Source organism: Hyperolius riggenbachi, chromosome 9 (assembly GCF_040937935.1).
Source record: "Hyperolius riggenbachi isolate aHypRig1 chromosome 9, aHypRig1.pri, whole genome shotgun sequence".
NCBI lineage: Eukaryota > Metazoa > Chordata > Amphibia > Anura > Hyperoliidae > Hyperolius > Hyperolius riggenbachi.
In genome coordinates this window covers 197645921-197664659 of record NC_090654.1, presented here as the reverse complement: position 1 = coordinate 197664659, position 18739 = coordinate 197645921, and the positions used below count along the sequence as shown (strand labels likewise).

The window sequence follows — 18739 nt, the reverse complement described above, 5'->3', positions numbered from 1 at the left end:
ATGGAGCTGCTGACACTGGGGAAAGTGTCGTCCTGTGTAATACAAGTAACTATGGAAAGATGGATATCATTTTAAAGCTCTCTTTCTCCTCTTTCTGACGACATCTAAATTGTCGCCCTACACCTTTTAGTTTTCTCTATTTTCGCGATTGAAATCGTGGCCGCGGCAATTTCAATCGCTAAAATAGCGAAAGCTAAAAGGCGTAGGGCGACGATTTATATATCATTGGAAAGAGGAGAAAGAGAGCTTTACAATGATATGCATCTTTCCATAGTTTCTGCACTGCTCAGAGTCCCTTTAATTATGCCAATCATTTTCTAAAACATTTTGAAGTTTATCTGGAGCTAAGAAAGAAAAATATCTGCCACACCAATTGCATGTCCTCCTCAGCAACTAACCGCTGTCTGCTCACTTCTGGTCAAACTGAGCCACAGGTCTTGTCAAAAAGTGACTGCTCTGCCAGCTGAAGACATCCATCCAGCTAACTGGTAGCCAACCCTAGCTGTCAGGAGGACCTCTGAACTGGAACAGCAGGTGTTCTACTTATATTTTGTAAAAAAAAAAAAAAAATATTTAAAAACCTATTATATTTATGCATAATTAAATTAAAATATGGCACTGTAAGATATATAGGAAATAAATATTTTCAAGTATACAAGCTAAAAAGGTATCACAAATCTGAAGAAATTACATTGTATTTATTAGGAGTATTAGAAAACAGTTTTTGTTACACAGTTAGTTTTATCAGTTAGTTAACTGCACCTGAATCCACTTAATGTTTTAACATAGAGACTGCAAGACATGGAAATGATTAAAAAGACAAAACATAATCAGAAAAAGTACATAAAACTAGTTCACTACTGCTTGGAAAACAAATCATAATCTCACTCTTAAGATTAACAACATAGTGCTTTGTTCACAGTGATTAATAATACTGCATCATTCACACAATATGCAAGAGACATACATATCAACACCAGAAGGGATACAACACAGACAGGGCACAGTGATTAAAGATGAATGGGGCTGATTTACCAATAAAGGTGCAAGGAGAGGTGGAACAAGAGTGCAGCAGCTGCCCAGAGCAACCAATCAGGTTTCTAGTTGTTCAATACAAGGATCGTAAATGGTTGTTTTAGGCAACAACTCCAGTTTCTTTGCACTTGGTAAAGCAGCTCTGTCAATGATTAGTGTTATTGTTTATTCAGCAAGAAAAATATCAAGTCAAATGCACGTCTACTGTAAATAAAATAAGTAGACCAACGTAACATAAAATTTTTTTCTTTTTGTCTGAAGTGGTGCAATACTTTCACAGAATCACAATGATTATTGTCTTTTAAGTGAATTCTTAAGTCAGTGCGAGATATAGGATCAACATCTATGTCATGCAAAAATTCACAGTTGCATTAGACACAGATGAGGGGGATTTAGACAGGCTAAACTCTCTAAATATATACAAGGTGCATTTATCTGTTTTCCTTCTGTCCTGTGCAAGAGTTCAGGTCCACTTTAACACCACCCATTCCTGCACATTAGTTATTAATGGCTACAATCCCAGAGCCCAAATAATACATAGGGCACCGCTATAGCTGCAGTTAACATTGCAGTGCCCAAACTACCTGCCTTGTGAGCTCTGGTTCATAAGGAACCAGCAACTGCTTTCTAGATACTCGCCCCTTAATCCTGTGTTACAGTGTAAAAGCAGTAAGTCTGTAAATTCAGCATTCAATAATTACTGCTGTCAGAAGGATACATTTTGGACCAGTTACAAGTTGAAACGTAAAGATAACCATGAATGATGAAGTTATTTATAATTTGTTTCAGCCTAGACTGTAAAAATCTAAAAAAAACAAAACAAAACTGTAAACTACACGTGAACACATCCACATGTAACAGTAAGATGCACTGTAAATTACTTTTTTCCTATATAATTGTCACTTACAGTAAGTATTATAAATCTGAGGTGGGTCAGCATCTTTGTATAGGTCATTGCTAGAGACTGCTTTTAAAAACAATAAAGGAAACCCTGAGAATTCCCTATGGGATGTACTAGAAAATAATTTACAGTGTACTTAACTCTGTGACAAATGCACTTTTTTTTATATATATACAGTATGTGTGTACACATGTATTTTAAATTGAACTGTTTTGTTTAGTCATAGCAGTGCTTTAAAACAGCTTCAGGACCTTGATAATTGAAATGTACGCCCTGTTGGGGACCCGTTATCCCTGCCACGGCGTAAGATTTTAATTACTGTGCCACACCCTCCTGCCGCTACCGCTGATCACGCTGCTCTCCCACCACTGCAGCCTACTCTTCTACTGTTGGTATGACAGTAGAGCTCCATGAGATTGGCTCACAGTGATCAGTGTCAGGAGCCAATGAAATCAGCTCCTGACCGGGTAATGGAGCTCTGCTGACATACCGACAGCAGAGCGAGTGGGCTTCAGCGACAGGTGCATTGCAAGAGATATGGGTCCGTGTGGCGTGACGTTGGTTAGCCCCTTTTTTTTACCCATAAGTCTCTTAAGGGGCAAGAGACTTTTGGTACTGCAGTGGTTAAAGAAACTTTTCAGTCTAAAAACAAACATTGTATGTATCCCCTTCTCATAAAAAGTTAAAATGACTTGTCTGGTCTTTTCTCTCCAACTCAACCCCTGGGCCTCGTGTCTCTTTAAAGGTACACAGCAAAGGTAAGTAACTGGGAATTTTGTGCACCTTTGGTGGCTAGCTTTTGGAACCGATGGACTTGCGATACTAAAATAATTTTCTCTATTATTATTATAGTAGTAGACCCCAAGACATAACAGGAAAGCAGTGCACTTGTTACAAAAGAAAATTAAAGGTAAATACGTAGACAGTTTAAAACTAGACACAGTTTTCGGTACGGCAGTGCAAAACAGAAGATTCATTCATGACATAATTGTCACCACAAGACTGGTTAATACTACATACTGCAACATTCTTATCTGATTATCACACAATACAACATACTTTACAGTTACTACAAAGTGCAATAGGAGAGAGGCACAATGATGATTAGCAGGAAGAACTGTATAAAAAGGAGACATGTTCCAAACATAAATGAGACCGATGTAAAACGATGGCTGCAAACTAGGCAATTATTACGCATTGCGCATTAGTGTTATTTTTTTCTGATGTGTGTAGTAATTACTTTCTTTTTCCTATCCAGAAATGGAAATAACTAGTAACATTGAGCATTGAGCTAATTGCAGAAAGTGCCTAATTTTCAGCAAGTTTTAGAAATGTCCCTCATACGTATCAGAACTTCCCTATATCCCTTCATACATATACAGTCTAGAAAAGTGTTTTCCAAATTCTCCCTCACTGACGGATCAGATTTCTAAGAACTGGCAAATTAGCAGAAACCAGCTAATTGCTTCATCGAGCTTACTACAAAATGCACTTTTAGTAATATCTAAAAAAAAAAAGAAAAAAGTTTGGGAAACACTTTAAAAGATCTCACATTTGCCTCTTTACATAAACTTGTACTTCCTCTAACTGACTAAAAATGACTACAGTTCTTCCACATTCATAGTCACCAAGTTTTGAAACTTCTCCTAAAAGTTGAGTTTCCGTTTAGTGCAGGAAGTTTAACAAGATCAGATTGGTTCTATTCATTTGTTGCTGACCAGTTCATTAAGGCATTTAAGGTAAGAATTATGTGTAATGTCATCGTGGCATATACTGAAAATCCTTCCCTCTATCCACCATTGGGCCAGAATCTTGTGTAATCAGTCTTTTGCAGGTTTTTCTTACAGCAAAGAAGGCTTTTGACCTTGCATGAAGACGGCAGGAACAAAGTAGTGGAAACTCCAAGAAGTATATAGGCCTTACAGAAAGTTTGTCTTCAGTTGAATGCTGGGAGAGCCTTGGCCTGTTCCCTTAACATTTCGAGAAGACACCTTCGGTTTGAGGCTCTCTTGATTACCGCGAAGAGCAGCTTCTAGGCGAGAACGTAAGGAAGAAGAGGAACTCATAAGAGAACGAAGCTGGGTTGGGTAATTAGCACCGAACTGCGTCAAGCCATGTAAGCCAAAGTCATGAAGAGCTTTGGAATATGCAGGTGCAGTGCTGAGTGCGTTTTCATCCAATAGAAAGGAAATTAGAAGGTGGAAGAGCATGGACAGCACAGGAGGGCCTGCAGGAGGAAACACAAAGATCACATTAAGTTTGTTTCTAGACTTCAGATAGTTAAACCTTACAGGAGAATAATGGATAATCATTGGCTTAAGATTCCCTTTGCCATCCCAGTGCTGAAATCATGTTGCATCCTCATCCTAGATTATTTTAAAGCTTTGATAATGCTCAATATACTGTACATTGCAAAATGTTTGAGAAGATCATTCAAGTTTAACTCCAGTCTCAAAAAGGTCCAACTTTTAGCATTGCCAGGCTGAAATCACATAGCTCATTATAAAATGTAATCGTTTTCATTAGATACTAAATGATCCTCTGAAAACTGTTCTTCAGGAGTCCATCCATAGCTTCTGAATGAGTAGGTCGGCAGTATACACAAAATCTGCAATTCCCCATTATGAAGAGCTGAACATGTCTTCACTCGCCTCATCCTCCAAAAATATCAATACAGGTGGACTAAAACAGCAGCTGGGAGATAGAATTATACCAGACAACAGATATGTGAAGGAGTAATGGCATGTATATTGTTAAATGATAGACACAACTTAAACACTTCTAAAAGCTTTAAGGAATAATCATGTACTGTATATGTTCAGAATTGTTAGGAATTGAATCAGCCATATGGTGGAACGGAACACTAGTTACCGTAATTACTACTGGATCCACTCCGATGAAAACTGACAGATTTATTAACCAAAATTCAAGAAGTGTATTCAGATGAACTTGTGCATTCTAGTGAGGATGAGTACTCTGTGTGAGAAAATTAATCTTATAGGCTATTCTTGAAGTTTACCTATTTGTTTCGACACTCCCTGTGTCTTAGTCAGGTCTATGACGCCAGTTCATGGGTGGTCCCTCTCAGCTCCACAAGCACCCATCACGTTACCCATGGCCGTTAAAGGATCCCCTGGTTCAGTGAGATTAGCTGTATTTCCTCTTTTATCTTGTACTTTTGCAAATTGCATCAATGGGTATTACACCAGGTGTGCTCCCTCTTCTCTTCATTTGGTGAAATTCTAGCTTTATCTTTGACAAATGTCTGGTCCACTATCAAAACTATCTTTGCCTCATCTGACCAGAGCAATATTTTTTAGAAGCTCTAGCTTTTGCCTTAATGTCTATGAGCAGACATTGGTCTTGCCTGTTTAATTTGTGCAGTGTATTTATCATGGTAGACTCATGCACTCTAACACTGGCCCGATTCGCCGCCGTTTCGACAGCAGATTCGATCACTGGGATCGAATCTGCTGCCAATCGTTTGTGCTACACGCCGAATTTCGATCCTTTTCGTCCGATCCCATCGATCGCTCCGTGCGGAAAATTAGCGTCGATCGCCCGCGGGTAGGGAGTGCGTCGCTAGCGGCGTTCGAGTACCCGACGACCGACGCAATAGAGCCGCATACATTACCTGCTCCGCCGGCACGTCTACGCCCGGTCACTGCTGCTCCGTGTCCGCGCTGGTCTCCGGCATGCTTCAGTTCCTCCTGCCTGGCAGGAAGTTTAAACAGTAGAGGGTGCTCTACTGTTTAAACTTCCTGCCGGGCAGGAAGAAGTAAAGCATCTCCGATAGGGATCTGTCAGTTGGTCGAATCTGATGGCAAATCGACCAGTGTATGGCTACCTTAACACCGGGAATAGTAGGAATCACCTATAGGTGTGATGATGAAATTCTAGGCTTTCTCAAGGTTTTCTGTGTTCTTTTTCCGGGCTGAACTAGCTAGGACAATCTGGCAGTTAGTATGAAATCTACATTTGTACACTAAACACCTCAACGTACATTGCAAATAATTCTGTAATGCATCACACGAGGCTAAAACTACAACACAGAAATAATGCAGAGAAGACAATTCTTACGGTTCTTTTCTTCGGTTGCTGTGATAAGTGCTTGCAGTAGTCGCACGCCCTCCTGCAGAACCAAAAGCTCAGCCTGACTTTGTGGCTTTCTGCTATCTGCATGGCTCAAGTGACGAACCACTCGAGGTGCTAGGTTACAGATGTATGGAGCAACTACTTCAGGAACTGGATGCTGGAAAATGGAAAGGATCAGCCGGTAGCACTTCAGTTGTTCCTAAATGAAAAAATAGCACAGGATTAAACTATACTAACAGTGATTATTACCATACCAACAGTGATTATTATGAATTGTACTAATATCATAAATAATGCACTGTCCTGCACACTATCAAGTGCTTGTACAGCTGGTAATACCAGCATGTCATTTTCTTACAGACTTTTTCATAAGTACCAAATCAAGAGATATGAAGGAAGTCTTCAAAAAAAATAGTTCTTAGCCAATTTTACATCTATATTTACCAGATCTAATCTCATCTACGATGTCCCTCAGCCTCAGACAGTGAACAGTGGCGCAAGCCCTAACCTCAGTTTGCTCTACTGACAATTCTAGACTAGGCCCAAGATTGCTCCAATCCAAGTTCACCACTATTCGTCTGACTCAAATATTAAAAACCAAAATTTCCATGACTCTCCACAGTGAGCTTGTCAGTCCAATATTTTCTTAAATGGGCAATCTCAGGGTCTCTGACCTGGTGAACACCAGCAGAAAATGGGTCCATTGCTAACTAGTAAGGGCAGTTCATCATTGCTTGCAGGGTTTGCTGATTAAAGTTCTGGGACCATATGAATTTGAAGTGATAAGAAATTAAAAAAGTGTCACCTGACACTCAGAATTTACTTTAAAGTGACTCTGTAACAAAAATTACAACGTTTTTTCTACCATCCTACAAGTTCCTAAACTTATTCTAATCTGTTCTGGCTCACTGCAGCACTTTGTACTACCATGGTCTCTGTAATAAATCAATGTATCTTTCCCCTGTCAGACTTGTCAGCCTGTGTCTGGAAGGCTGCCAACTCTTCCGTGCTGGTCTGTTCCTCTATGCACACTCCAGTGTGTGTTTTATTTACATAAGCCAGCAGCTTCTCTGCTATCTTATCAGTGATAGAAGAGAGCTGGATAAAAATTCTCCTCTGTTAGGCTGTGAAAGTAGCTGGCTGACACATACTGAGGAATTACAAACACAGGCACAGGCAGAGCTGTCTGCAGGAAAGCCTGTAATGTTCAGTGCATGAGAGAAGAAGGGGACAGAAGGTAAACACACAAATGATCTTAGGAGATTCAAAAGGAAAGCTGTATACAGCCTGCTTGTGTATGGATGTATTTTCTATGTGTGGACATATTGTACATCAATCTACTTCCTGTTTTGGTGGCCATTTTGTTTGTTTATAAACAAACTTTTTAAAACTGTTTTTGACTACTTTTAATGCGGCGGGGAGCGGCGAAATTGTGACAGAAGGTAATAGGAGATGTCCCCTAACACACTGGTATGTTTACTTTTGTGCGATTTTAACAATACAGATTCTCTTTAAAAATTCAATTGCTGGCTTCACCTGAGCAATGTCCTGAGCAGGTAAAAAATTGTCTTGGCAATGTTTGATTGGAGGCATCATATCCAATGCATTTTAAGGTGAAATGCATAGGGGGAAAAGAACTTGAAATTTCCCAAGTGAGTTCGGCCAAGTCATAACTCCATTTTAGATGGAAAGCCTTTGGAAGGGTCCTACCTTCCCTAGTGTATTTTACATGATTGTCTGCTCCTTTCTTATGACCACCTCGTAACAGTAACACTGGGCCTACCTAATCAGCCCATAATCGCATGATCATGTACTACCCTGGTTGCCTTGTATGGCTTTGTCTTATGATGTATAATCTTGTTACATCTGTCATCCTTTGTATCATTATATGTATTTATTGTACAGTGCTGCGTAATATGTTGAGCTTTATAAATATAATAAATAATAATAATAATGTTCTGGGAGAGCCAGTGCCAATAATCAAAAACAAAGCTAACATGCCACTTTAAAAAAAGATTATATTCTTCTATTCTTCATTCATACCTGAATGTTAGTATGCATACATTTAAAGCAAAAATGACATTTTTGTGTTCTTAGTTAGTATAGGTGTTAACCAAAATCCATGTTCCATATTTCTGGAATGATTTCTGTATACTTACATGGAGAATCTATTAGCATTAAAGGAAACCAAAGTTTATTAAATAGAAAAATTGATACTTACCCGGGGCTTCCCTCAGCCCCATAAACACGTGCGAGTCCCACGCTGTCCTCCTGCAGTCTGCCGTTCTGCCCCGGTAATTGCTTCAGTCGCATTAGTTTGTCTTCTGCGCATGAGCGGAAGGTCCGCACATGCGCAAAGACCCTGACTGGTCCAGACTGAGTTTGTTACTGGGGCTGATTACCGCTGAATGGCAGAACGCGGGAGGACGACGAGGGACTCACACGTGTTTATGGGGCTGGAGAAAGCCCCGGGTAAGTATCGTTTCTTTCTAGTCTATGATCTCTGGTACGTTTTAAGTGTAATAATCCATAACAATATATCAAAGCTATACACTAGGTAGTGTAAACTACTGTAGATGTAAAAAAACAACCAAAAAACTTCTAAAACGTTCATACCTAAAACAAGGCTAAATAAAAATGTTATGTAGAGTTCCAATTGAAGATATCTGGTAAGAACATAATTTATTGTTCCTGAAGAACCAGATATTACATTAACTTGGTATACAAAAGGTAGACAGAATCAATCCTTGATATATTTATAAACCGGTTTCAGAATCGTGAATGTAAGTTATGTAAGTTCTTTGTCCTATGAACTATTATCTATGAAGTTGAATAAAGCTTACATTAGCATCCTTGCTATCAATGCAGCTGCGAAACCTCTGCAAGCAAGCACTCTGGATTTCTGGTTCAGATAACACCTCCGGATTGGCCGATAGTAAAAATACGGTAAGGACAGTTAGAAGGGCTATTTGGTCCTTTTCTGGGCCTGCAACAGATGATAGTCAGTATTGTGGATAATGGTTCTGAAGATAAATGGTTTATCACTACATGCCAAGCATACCTGAGTCCCAGGACTGAAGCATGGAAGTAACAGCACTGTGTAGAAGACTAGACCATGATGCCCTGTTTTTTTCTACTCGTGACATTGGAGAAGATACAATCAATTTCAGAGCTTGTAAGGCAGAGGTGACTGTCAGAGGTAGTCGCCCATCCAGGAGTTTCTCTGCTGTGTGCTGCAAGACGCCCAATACCAGGTATAACAGAGTAGGAAGAATTGACACACTGCCTAGGGAATAAGAATAATTGTGTAACTATAAACAAACCAATCACAACAGGTAGTATGTTATACAAAAAATAATAATAAATACAAAGAGTGGTATACTTCTAAATGTACATACAAACACGCACAATTTGTGTCACACATACAGTGGGCTGCGAAAGTTTGGGCAACCTTGTTGATCGTCATGATTTTCCTGTATAAATCGTTGGTTGTTACGATAAAAAAGTCAGTTAAATTTATTATTTAGGAGACGCACACAGTGATATTTGAGAAGTGAAATGAAGTTTATTGGATTTACAGAAAGTGTGCAATAATTGTTTAACCCCCTTGCCAGTCCAATTCCCGCGGCAAGGGGGCAGCAGAGCACTTTTTTTAAATTTATTTTTTTTAAATCATGTAGCAAACCCAGGGCTCGCTACATGATAGCCGCTGAGCAGCTACATCCCCCCACCCACTCCGTAAGCAGGAAATCCCGTACAGAATGGGATTTCCTGCTGGGCTTCCCCGGTCGCTATGGCGACGGGGCGGGATGACCTCACCGACGTCGGAGGGAATCCCGATCCACCCCTCAGCGCTGCCTGGCACTGATTGGCCAGGCTGCGCAGGGGTCTGGGGGGGCGGCTCAGCGCGGCGAACGCGTACCACACGCAGCTAGCAAAATTTTCAAAATCAGCCCAGCGGGGCCTAAGAAATCCTCCTACGCAGGTTACCCCGAGCTGAGCTCGGGATAACCGGCAAGGAGGTAAACCACTTAAGGACCGCAGTGTAAACCCCCCCTAAAGACCAGGCCATTTTTTGTTAAATAGTCCACTGCAGCTTTAAGGCCAAGCTGCAGGGCCGCACAACACAGCATACAAGTGATTCCCCCTCCCCCCCTTTTCACCCCACCAACAGAGCTCTCTGTTGGTGGGGTCTGATCGCTCCCCGTGTTTGTTTGTTTTTTATATAAATATTTTTATGTTTATTTTATAAATGTGCCTATTTTTTTTTTCTCCTCCCTCCCTCCCCCCGCCAGCCACGGCTGGCCTCAGCACAGCACTACTGTAGATCGCAGCGCTGTACACCCTAATTAGACGGTGCTGCGCCAGTCACCGCTTCCAAGCAGGAGATGCCTGCGCGCGCTCTCCTTTTAGCCATATAGAAGGCCGTTCACACCAATTGGCGTGGAGAGGTCCTGGGGCTGGGGTCAGGGATCACTGAGCTTACCAAGCCAATTTGAGTTACAATAATTAATTCTAAAGGTTTTGGAATCAATAAAATGACAACAGTGGCCACATTTATGCACCTGCCTAATTTTATTTAAACAATTATTGTGCACTTTCTGTAAATCCAATAAACTTAATTTCACTTCTCAAATATCACTGTGTTTTGTCTCCTATATGATATATTTAACTGACATTTTTATCGTAACAATCAGTGATTTATACAGGAAAATAATGGCTATTAACAAGGTTGCCCAAACGTTTGCATCCCACTGTAGGTATCAGGCCTAAAACCCTCGAGCAATAGCTCAGGGCCAAGTGTTGTACAGATGCGTTGCTAGCCTACAGGCTATTGTGACACTATGGAGGAGTGACAACAGCGCTGAGACTTACAGTGGACTTAAAGGGAGTCAGTAGAATTTTTAAAGTATATTTGTTGCATTTATGGTGCTTAGCTGTAAAAAGGACAATAATTAATATTTTAATTAAATATAGGTGAAGTAGTTTAAACAAATGTCCATCTCCAACAGTACATAATAACCTGAAAAAGAAATCAGCATCACTGCTGCCATTTTTGTGAAACCACAAAAGTAGGTAGGTTATTTGGGTAATTACAGATTTCATAAGGGACTACGAAGTATTACATTATGCTAAAATTTCTAAATGTTAAAATAAAGAAAGAAGGTGGGACTGGAGCCGTGTGAGGGAGTGACTGAATGAAGGCGCAATAAAGATTGGGACTGGAGGTGTGACTGAATGAAGGCGCAATAAAGGTTGGGACTGGAGGTGTGACTGAATGGAAGTGCGATGAAGATGGACTAGAGGTGTGACTGAATGGAAATGCGATGAAGATAGACTAGAGGTGTGGCTGAATGGAAGTGCGAAAAAGATGGACTGGAGGTGTAACTGAATGGAAGTGCGAAAAAGATGGACTGGAGGTGTGACTGAATGGAGGTGCGATGAAGATGGACTGGAGGTGTGACTGATTGGAAGTGCGATGAAGGTGGGACTGGAGGTGTGGTGAGGGAGTGACTGAATGAAGGCGCAATGAAGATGGGACTGGAGGTGTGACTGAATGGAAGTGCGATGAAGGTGGGACTGGAGGTGTGGTGGGGGAGTGACTGAATGGAGGTGTAATGAAGGTGGGGCTGGATGTGTGACTGAATGCAGGTGAAATGCATAGGTGGCCAAGGCAACGCTGCAGCCTGTTTTAGAAGTGCTGTTATTGGCCCACTTTGAAGTACCCAGCTACTGTAGAGCCCAAATATGTGCACAGAGAGGCGACTGGTTTTAAACTCCATAGCTGGGGTGGTAAAAGAAAAACATCTCTTGACAAACACTGGGAATTAACGGCATGGTGCATGAATGAAGAAAGAGATTACAAACTTCCTATTAATGTACAGTACATGCTAATGAGGTATTTGTTGAATGACAGTACACTGTGAATTGTCCATCACTCATACATACTCTGTGGCCACCAGTCTAGAAGGTTGAATTCAGTGTGTGCTTGTGGCATGATTGTCGTTATGGGTGTATTCTGCATTAGATTTGGAACACCACAAAAGCACAATGTACTTTTAGATGACTTCATTATATGGTAACATTTTGTTCCCAATAAAGATTATCTAAAAGGATCATATACTCCTTAGCAATGCGATTTTGAATGTTAATGTTGTTGCATTTACAAGAGCTCTCCCCACTAGAGGCCTGTGAGTGTTATATGTGTGAGGTGATGCTAAAGGTAGCCATACATCTAGAAACGATGGGCAGTTTCGACCAAAAGACAAATCTGTCTCCGATTAAATCTGAGAGAGATGTGTCGGCTGCCATACACCACAGTCCTATTCCCGATTAATTTCAGCATGAGATCTCTCGGAAATAGTCCGAGTCTGCTGCTTTCCTAGTGTATAAAAGCACACACCGGGGGGAGGGGGGGGGGTTACGGACATTTATACACTGGCGGAACAGCGATAGGGGCTTCATCGCTCGTCCCATCTTGAAGCATGTTCAATCAATATATGCAACCAATTTCGGATCGTCGATTGGGCATGCTCTTGGCGGCACATATTTTCATCTGATTTGATAATAATTAAATCCGATGGTCGATCGGCCGCCAAGTCGAGAGATGTATGAGCACCTTAAAGGTTCCCACTAATGATACAATCTTGATTATCGAGCCTTACCTAATCTTTATTGTACAAGGGTTAAACTGAATGACTATACTTTGAATGGATACTTTAGGTAGTCTCTCTTATTACACTGAAGTGGTAAGATTGTATCATTAGTGGGCACCTTAATTGTGGTATGATTTGAGTTATGAGATGTGACTGTAGCAGGAGGGTATGCTAAGGCCTGAATTCTGGAACAAGTGCAGCAGGAATGCTCGGTCTTCTTGTACCTTCTGGTGAACACAGAGTAGGCAGCTCTGCTAGAATACCCAGAGAAGCAGAAACGAGCAGGCTGGCTTCGTGTGACAGAGGCTGTTTTGCTAAATTGCTTCCTGTTGTGTTTCCAGACAGCCGGGGACTGAGTTGGGGAAGTTGCCTGATTAATATACAGAAGCACAGCTCCATTGCTGCAAGAACCAGGGAATGGCCAGGTATCAGGCCACCGGTGTCATGTCCCTCTCCAAACTCCGGCAATGTCTCCTTTTCCTCAGCTCCATCATCAACTAGAAAGAGAGACAAACAATTATACTGTAATACCACTTTCGATGCAGAAGATCAAATATCTATCTCTGAGCTCCAGATCTTACAATTTCACTATCTTGCATCCCCAACTGCCTTTCTGCTGTACTTATATTCATGACCTTGTGCTTCTGTGAAAGAAAAGTCACTGTTTTCCAAACACCACAACCCGTCCCTCAAAGGCTGGTAAAGGGTCTCCTAACCAGGTAGAAGTTCATAAAATGTAATGAAAAATGATATATAGATTATTCTTTGACCAAACTTCACCAATTCTCTTCCAATTCAATAAAATTATTGAATCGGAAGGTTTAACGCCCCTTAATATCAAGTAATGTATTTAAAACCCTTACTCTCTGCAACTAATCCTTATTTTTGCCCCTATTATTGTAACAATCCTGTTTGCTGTTAAACACAACTTTCCTCATGATCATGCACAACATTCTGTAACCATATATTTCCTACCTTCTGCACTCCTCCTCCTCTCCCGGACATGTTCTTGAGTTGCACCCAGAATTTGCTTTCCAACTTCCAATGCCAAAAGCTGTACTTCCAAGGACTCACGCATGAGCAACAATCGATGCAACACAGTGACCAATTCCATGGCAAGTTGCTGGAAGAGACATGACAACAAATTACGCCTTCAATATTTGGCTCTGCACTTAACTTTCCAAAATAAATGTTATAAAACGTATTCTTTTAAAGAAAAGCAAACACCCATGGACTTTTTTTTGTAACAACGTATGCAATTTCATAACTGTAAGGGCTGGTTCACGAAGGCCTCTGGCGGCATTGTGTTTAGGCGATGCTAGAAGCTCTTATGCAAATGAGCAGACAAGCTTTCACCAGCATTTCCTCATTACGTTTTAAGCCCCCTGGGGGCCAATGTCAACGAGACGAGAGGATCGACATGTGGACAGGAAAAGCTGGTACCGCCATTTAAAAAGTGCTTCCATTCATGTGAATGGACAGTGTTTGAGCTAGATAGGAGCTCTCATTAACTGCATGAGCCACACGACTTAATGTGAACCTGGAGCAAACTAGGTCATGGAAACAATGTGATGAATAAATGTCATAATCAAAGGTGACCTACAATAAAAATGTATCAAAATGTTCCTTGGCTGCACAAATGCAGAAAGCACTAGTGTAAAGGCCCATACACACTCCAATAAGGACCGCTTCTGCCAAGAATGCAGCATGTGTACCACACCTCTCAACCACTCAGCCTCCTGGCAGATCACTTCAGCCAAGCGACAGGAGATAAAAGTGCTTTCCCCACTTACCCCGCCCCGACAACGTCACTACAGCGCTGCTCCAGCCTCCTGTATAGAACAGAATATGTTGCTGAGAGACACATTTGCAGAGCCTCTGCCTTGCAATGTCACCCAAATGGGTCCAAATCCACGTCAGATGACATTGCTTGACCTGAGCTCCCCTCCTGGTCAGTGAAGTCATCCATAATGTTCAAGAACCAATAAGGAAGCATGAAAAGTCGCATGGAAACAGCTTGACTAACCAAAGGCTACGTTTGATCCACCTTGCTGTACAGAGCAAAAACCTGGACTGTCTAAACAAAGTGAGAAAATGACCAGATTTTCTTGCTTAAGAACCAGGGAACAGCCAGGTATCAGGCCACCAGTGTCTTGTGGACAAAAAATGTTGAACATTCTATGGACAAGCAGATATTTTAATGACGACATACTGGAAATGACAGGGTGAGTATAGAGGTAAGGTGAAGGAAATTAAAAAGGGAAGTACGGCAAATGATGCCATAGTCTATTCATGGCTGCTTACAAAGAACACTCTTGGAGATAAGGGTAGACAAGACACAAAATATTTACAATGTACTTTTATCCTGGTAGCCTCAAAGCACCAGAGCTGCAGCCACTAGGGCGCGTTCTCTAGGTAGTAGCAGTGTTAGGGAGTCTTGCCCAAGGACTCCTCACCGAATAGGTACTGGTTTACTGAACAGGAAGAGCGGAGATTCAAACCCTGGTCTCTTGTGTCAGAGGAAAAGTCCTTAACCAGAACACTATCCAGTCGCTTAACTAGGGTATAGGGAAAGAGAGAATCCATCTATCACTTACCTCTCCCTCTGAGATATAAAGAATGCGTTAAAAAAAAAACTACAAACAGGATGTTGTGGAGAATGACCCCCTGGAAGGAGAAGACACTTGAAGAAGAACCTCCAATTATAAACTTCATCATCATCTACTCACTTTACATTAGTCACTTTAGCATGGCCAACTGTCTGATCTGTTATGCAACACAAGAACACTATACCCCTATACACCCCTGCACATACCAAACCAGATGCTATAATATTTACCTGGTCTGCCCCTAAATGAGTTCGTGGCCAGGACACTCCAAACAGTGCTTTCATTGCCCTCAGACAGGCAGTGATTCTCTCCATAGGCGCATCCACAGGGAGACAACAGAGAAACTCTACACAGATTCCTATAAAGAAAATCTAGTATTAATACTAAAGTCTTAATAGTTAAAAGTCTTAACTATATACAGATTTCTCTCACAGCCAGCGCAAAATACACACATAAATAAAAAAAATGTTTTGATACTCCTCTCAGTCATCTGCACACCTCCTTTTTTGAGATATCAAGCTTCTGTTTTGAGTTCCTGTAGTCAGGGCCGGTTTAAGCAACAATGGGGCCCCAGGGCAAAATAAACCTGGGGGCCCCCCCCAACATATACCCCGGAACGAAAATCGGCATTAGGGGACCTTTTTTGCAGCTGGTATAGTCAGGGTGTGAAGTCCCAATAGATCAGAGCTCCACATTCTGGCTATCCCAGCCTGCATGGGAGACAAGGGGTTAAAAAGTTTCAGGAGGGGGGGCCCCACATAATTTTTTTTTTTTTAAATTCCCACGCTCTAAACATAAAAAAAAATTGGGAAAATAGGAAAAAATGCCAGGGATCTTCATACAGCCATATTGCGGCTGTATAGCGATCCCTGGCCAAAGCGCTGCGGCTGCGTATAGACCCCCTGGAAACCCCGTCAGGAAATTTTTTGCGCTTTCGTTTGATGCATGTAAAATTACACTACCGTTTGCTACTAAAAGTTACATTTACCGCATTTAAAACTATACTTTTTTCCTTCTAAATTTTAAAATCGATTTTCTCAAAAACTATAAGGTCTTTTTGAAAAATTGTTTTTTCCTCTTATTCCTAATGATCTCCTTAACATATCCTGCAAATTTAGGGGTTCTAGCATTTAAGGTGGATTTGCTATTAACCATTAAAGTCGGCAGGTTTTTAAATGTGTTTTTTTTTTCCTTTGAAACTTTAAAATCGATTTTCTCAAAAACTATAAGGCCGATTTGAAAATTTTTTTTTCCTCTTGTAGCCACTGGGGGCCCCTACAAGCTCTGGGGCCATGGGGCAGCTGCCTCCTTTGCCTTAATGGTAGCGCCGGCCTTGCCTGTAGTAATAAACTAGTCCAACATGCCAGCCACATAACTCTTTGAAACAGTTTCATTTAAATGCCTGTTTGGTTACAGGAACCCTGGGAAAGGTTAGGGAGTTGCAGTTTTGCAAATAAAATCCACTCCCATTATGTGTTATTAAATGCTGTGACTGGATGGTTTGGGAAATGGTGGTGCTACTCAAAAAGGACCTCTGTGGCTTCATGTACAGTAGATATCACTGCTGAACACATGGCCATCGCCATTACAAACCTACACTTCTGGAACGTATGTAACACAAGTAATCTCACACTGCAATATACCTGTTTCAGGCAAGCAACTTTGAAAATGCTAGTTGGCTGATTGTAATGTTGATTCTCTGCCTTACTATACGTTCAGTCTGGCAGCTTCCATGTTTCTTTCACCTGTGCAGCTCACTGTTTAGTCCCCAAGTCTGCTATGATAATATGTGACTCATAGTCGGCTGAGTATTTGGATATTAATGTGAAGTTTAATTAAATGGAAGCGGATCTGGTATTTAGTGTTCCTTAGACACAATGTTTCAATGTTTTTTTTAATTAACTTTCAACAACTCTGCAGTAAACTACATGAATACATTTTCTGGACAGTGGTAAAATTACATTATCAATTATTTCATCACAATGTTCAGTGGAGGAGCATTTTCCTGTGTACTGGGGCTGGGCCAGGTTTGAACGCAGTCGAGAACTAATAAATTCAATTTGCTTTTCTTATCTGTAGGGCAGGTTTCCAGTAGCACCGTCCATCTCTGATGGATAACACACCAGGTTTTTGAGAATGTTCCCTGCTTTCTCTTAGAGTGCCTATGCTTTGAACCTTGATGTAAACGCCTGTGACAAATAATGTATGTTATCATGTGGTGCTCTACTCATGTTATTGCATTTGAAATACAGTTTTTACCATACTGTATTTTTGATATCTTCTAAATAAACCTGGTATGTTTAAAAACAAATACCCTTGAAAAGTGGTCTACCAAATAGCTGTAAATATGACCATTGTGCACTGCATGCTGGGATTACACCATACAATTTTCTGTTAGATTCTTCTGTTAGATTTTCTGTTAGAATGCATAATTAGATTATTTTCTGTAGAGAATGGTCATCATCTCTGATGCATTGTCTTATGTTTATCTCCTGCTGAGTAGAACAATGCCTAATTGCTTGGCAGATAGATGGTAAGATAGATACATTTCCAACATGTTGAACTTTATCTATCTGGCAGGTAAATCTAACAGAAAATTGTATGGTGTATTCCCAGCATAAGATGGACTTTGAATCCCACATTTACCCACACCCTTATAGTGAAGACACAATACACTGGCCATGTACCAAGAATCAGGTGAAACTTCTCCGAGTTGACATCCTCAGCTGACTTGTCAGGAGCTTTCGCATTCCGCTCCTGTCCCATAGTAGTTGGAGTGACTGGTCGGGAAAGGCGGCTGCCAGACTCGTCCTGGTCTGGATGGATGAAACCACAGCTGCTCAGCCACAGTGAGGTAGCATGCAGGATGGAAGCCCAGGAACACTGATAGTGTGGCCTAGCCGCATCACTTGTTTCTGCTGTATAGAAAGCTCCACCTGAACATAGACAGAAAGAAATCATCAACTCAACTACAAACAACATTTGTAAAGCGCTTTTCTTCCATAGGACTCAAAGTGAATAAGCTTGGCTCAGACCAGTAATTGCTTAATTGGTAAATGCCAGGCTAAACAGTTGGCTTTTCTGTCTGGATTTGAATGACGCTAGGGTTGGGGAATTCCTTACTGGGTATGGTAGGTAATTCCAAAGGGTAGGGACAGCATGATAGAAAGCTCTGGCTCCAAAGGTTTTGAGGTGCACTCTGGGAGTGACCAAGTTAATGGATCCTGCTGATCTGAGGTTATGGGAGGTGTGGTGCAGTTTTAGCAAGTGCTTCATGTATCCAGAGCCTAAATTGTGTAGAGATCAACAGTCCACTCAAAAACTGAAGACGTTTCAATAGTGCTTAATTATTCTGTAAGTTGTCTGTAAGTTGCTTTAGAAAATGTGTCAGTACTGCAGAACATACATAATAATAATCCTTATGTGGTTTTAATCAATTATAC

The 18739-nt window shown here is 41.1% G+C and overlaps 1 protein-coding gene across 2 annotated transcripts in view; it reads right to left on the bottom strand.

The window, feature by feature from the left end:
- Nucleotides 1–679: 679 nt before the first annotated feature.
- HEATR5A (HEAT repeat containing 5A) overlaps nt 680–18739 on the bottom strand; it is a 99177-nt gene continuing 81117 nt past the window's right edge. For both annotated transcript variants that reach the window (XM_068253858.1, XM_068253859.1), the window contains 8 exons: nt 17984–18232; nt 15527–15654; nt 13663–13810; nt 12912–13184; nt 9093–9317; nt 8875–9017; nt 6017–6230; nt 680–4163 (listed from right to left, as the gene is read on the bottom strand). In XM_068253858.1, coding sequence (XP_068109959.1) covers nt 3856–4163; nt 6017–6230; nt 8875–9017; nt 9093–9317; nt 12912–13184; nt 13663–13810; nt 15527–15654; nt 17984–18232 — 1688 coding nt within the window. In that variant the 3' untranslated portion in view covers nt 680–3855. The remainder of the gene's footprint in view (nt 4164–6016; nt 6231–8874; nt 9018–9092; nt 9318–12911; nt 13185–13662; nt 13811–15526; nt 15655–17983; nt 18233–18739) is intronic.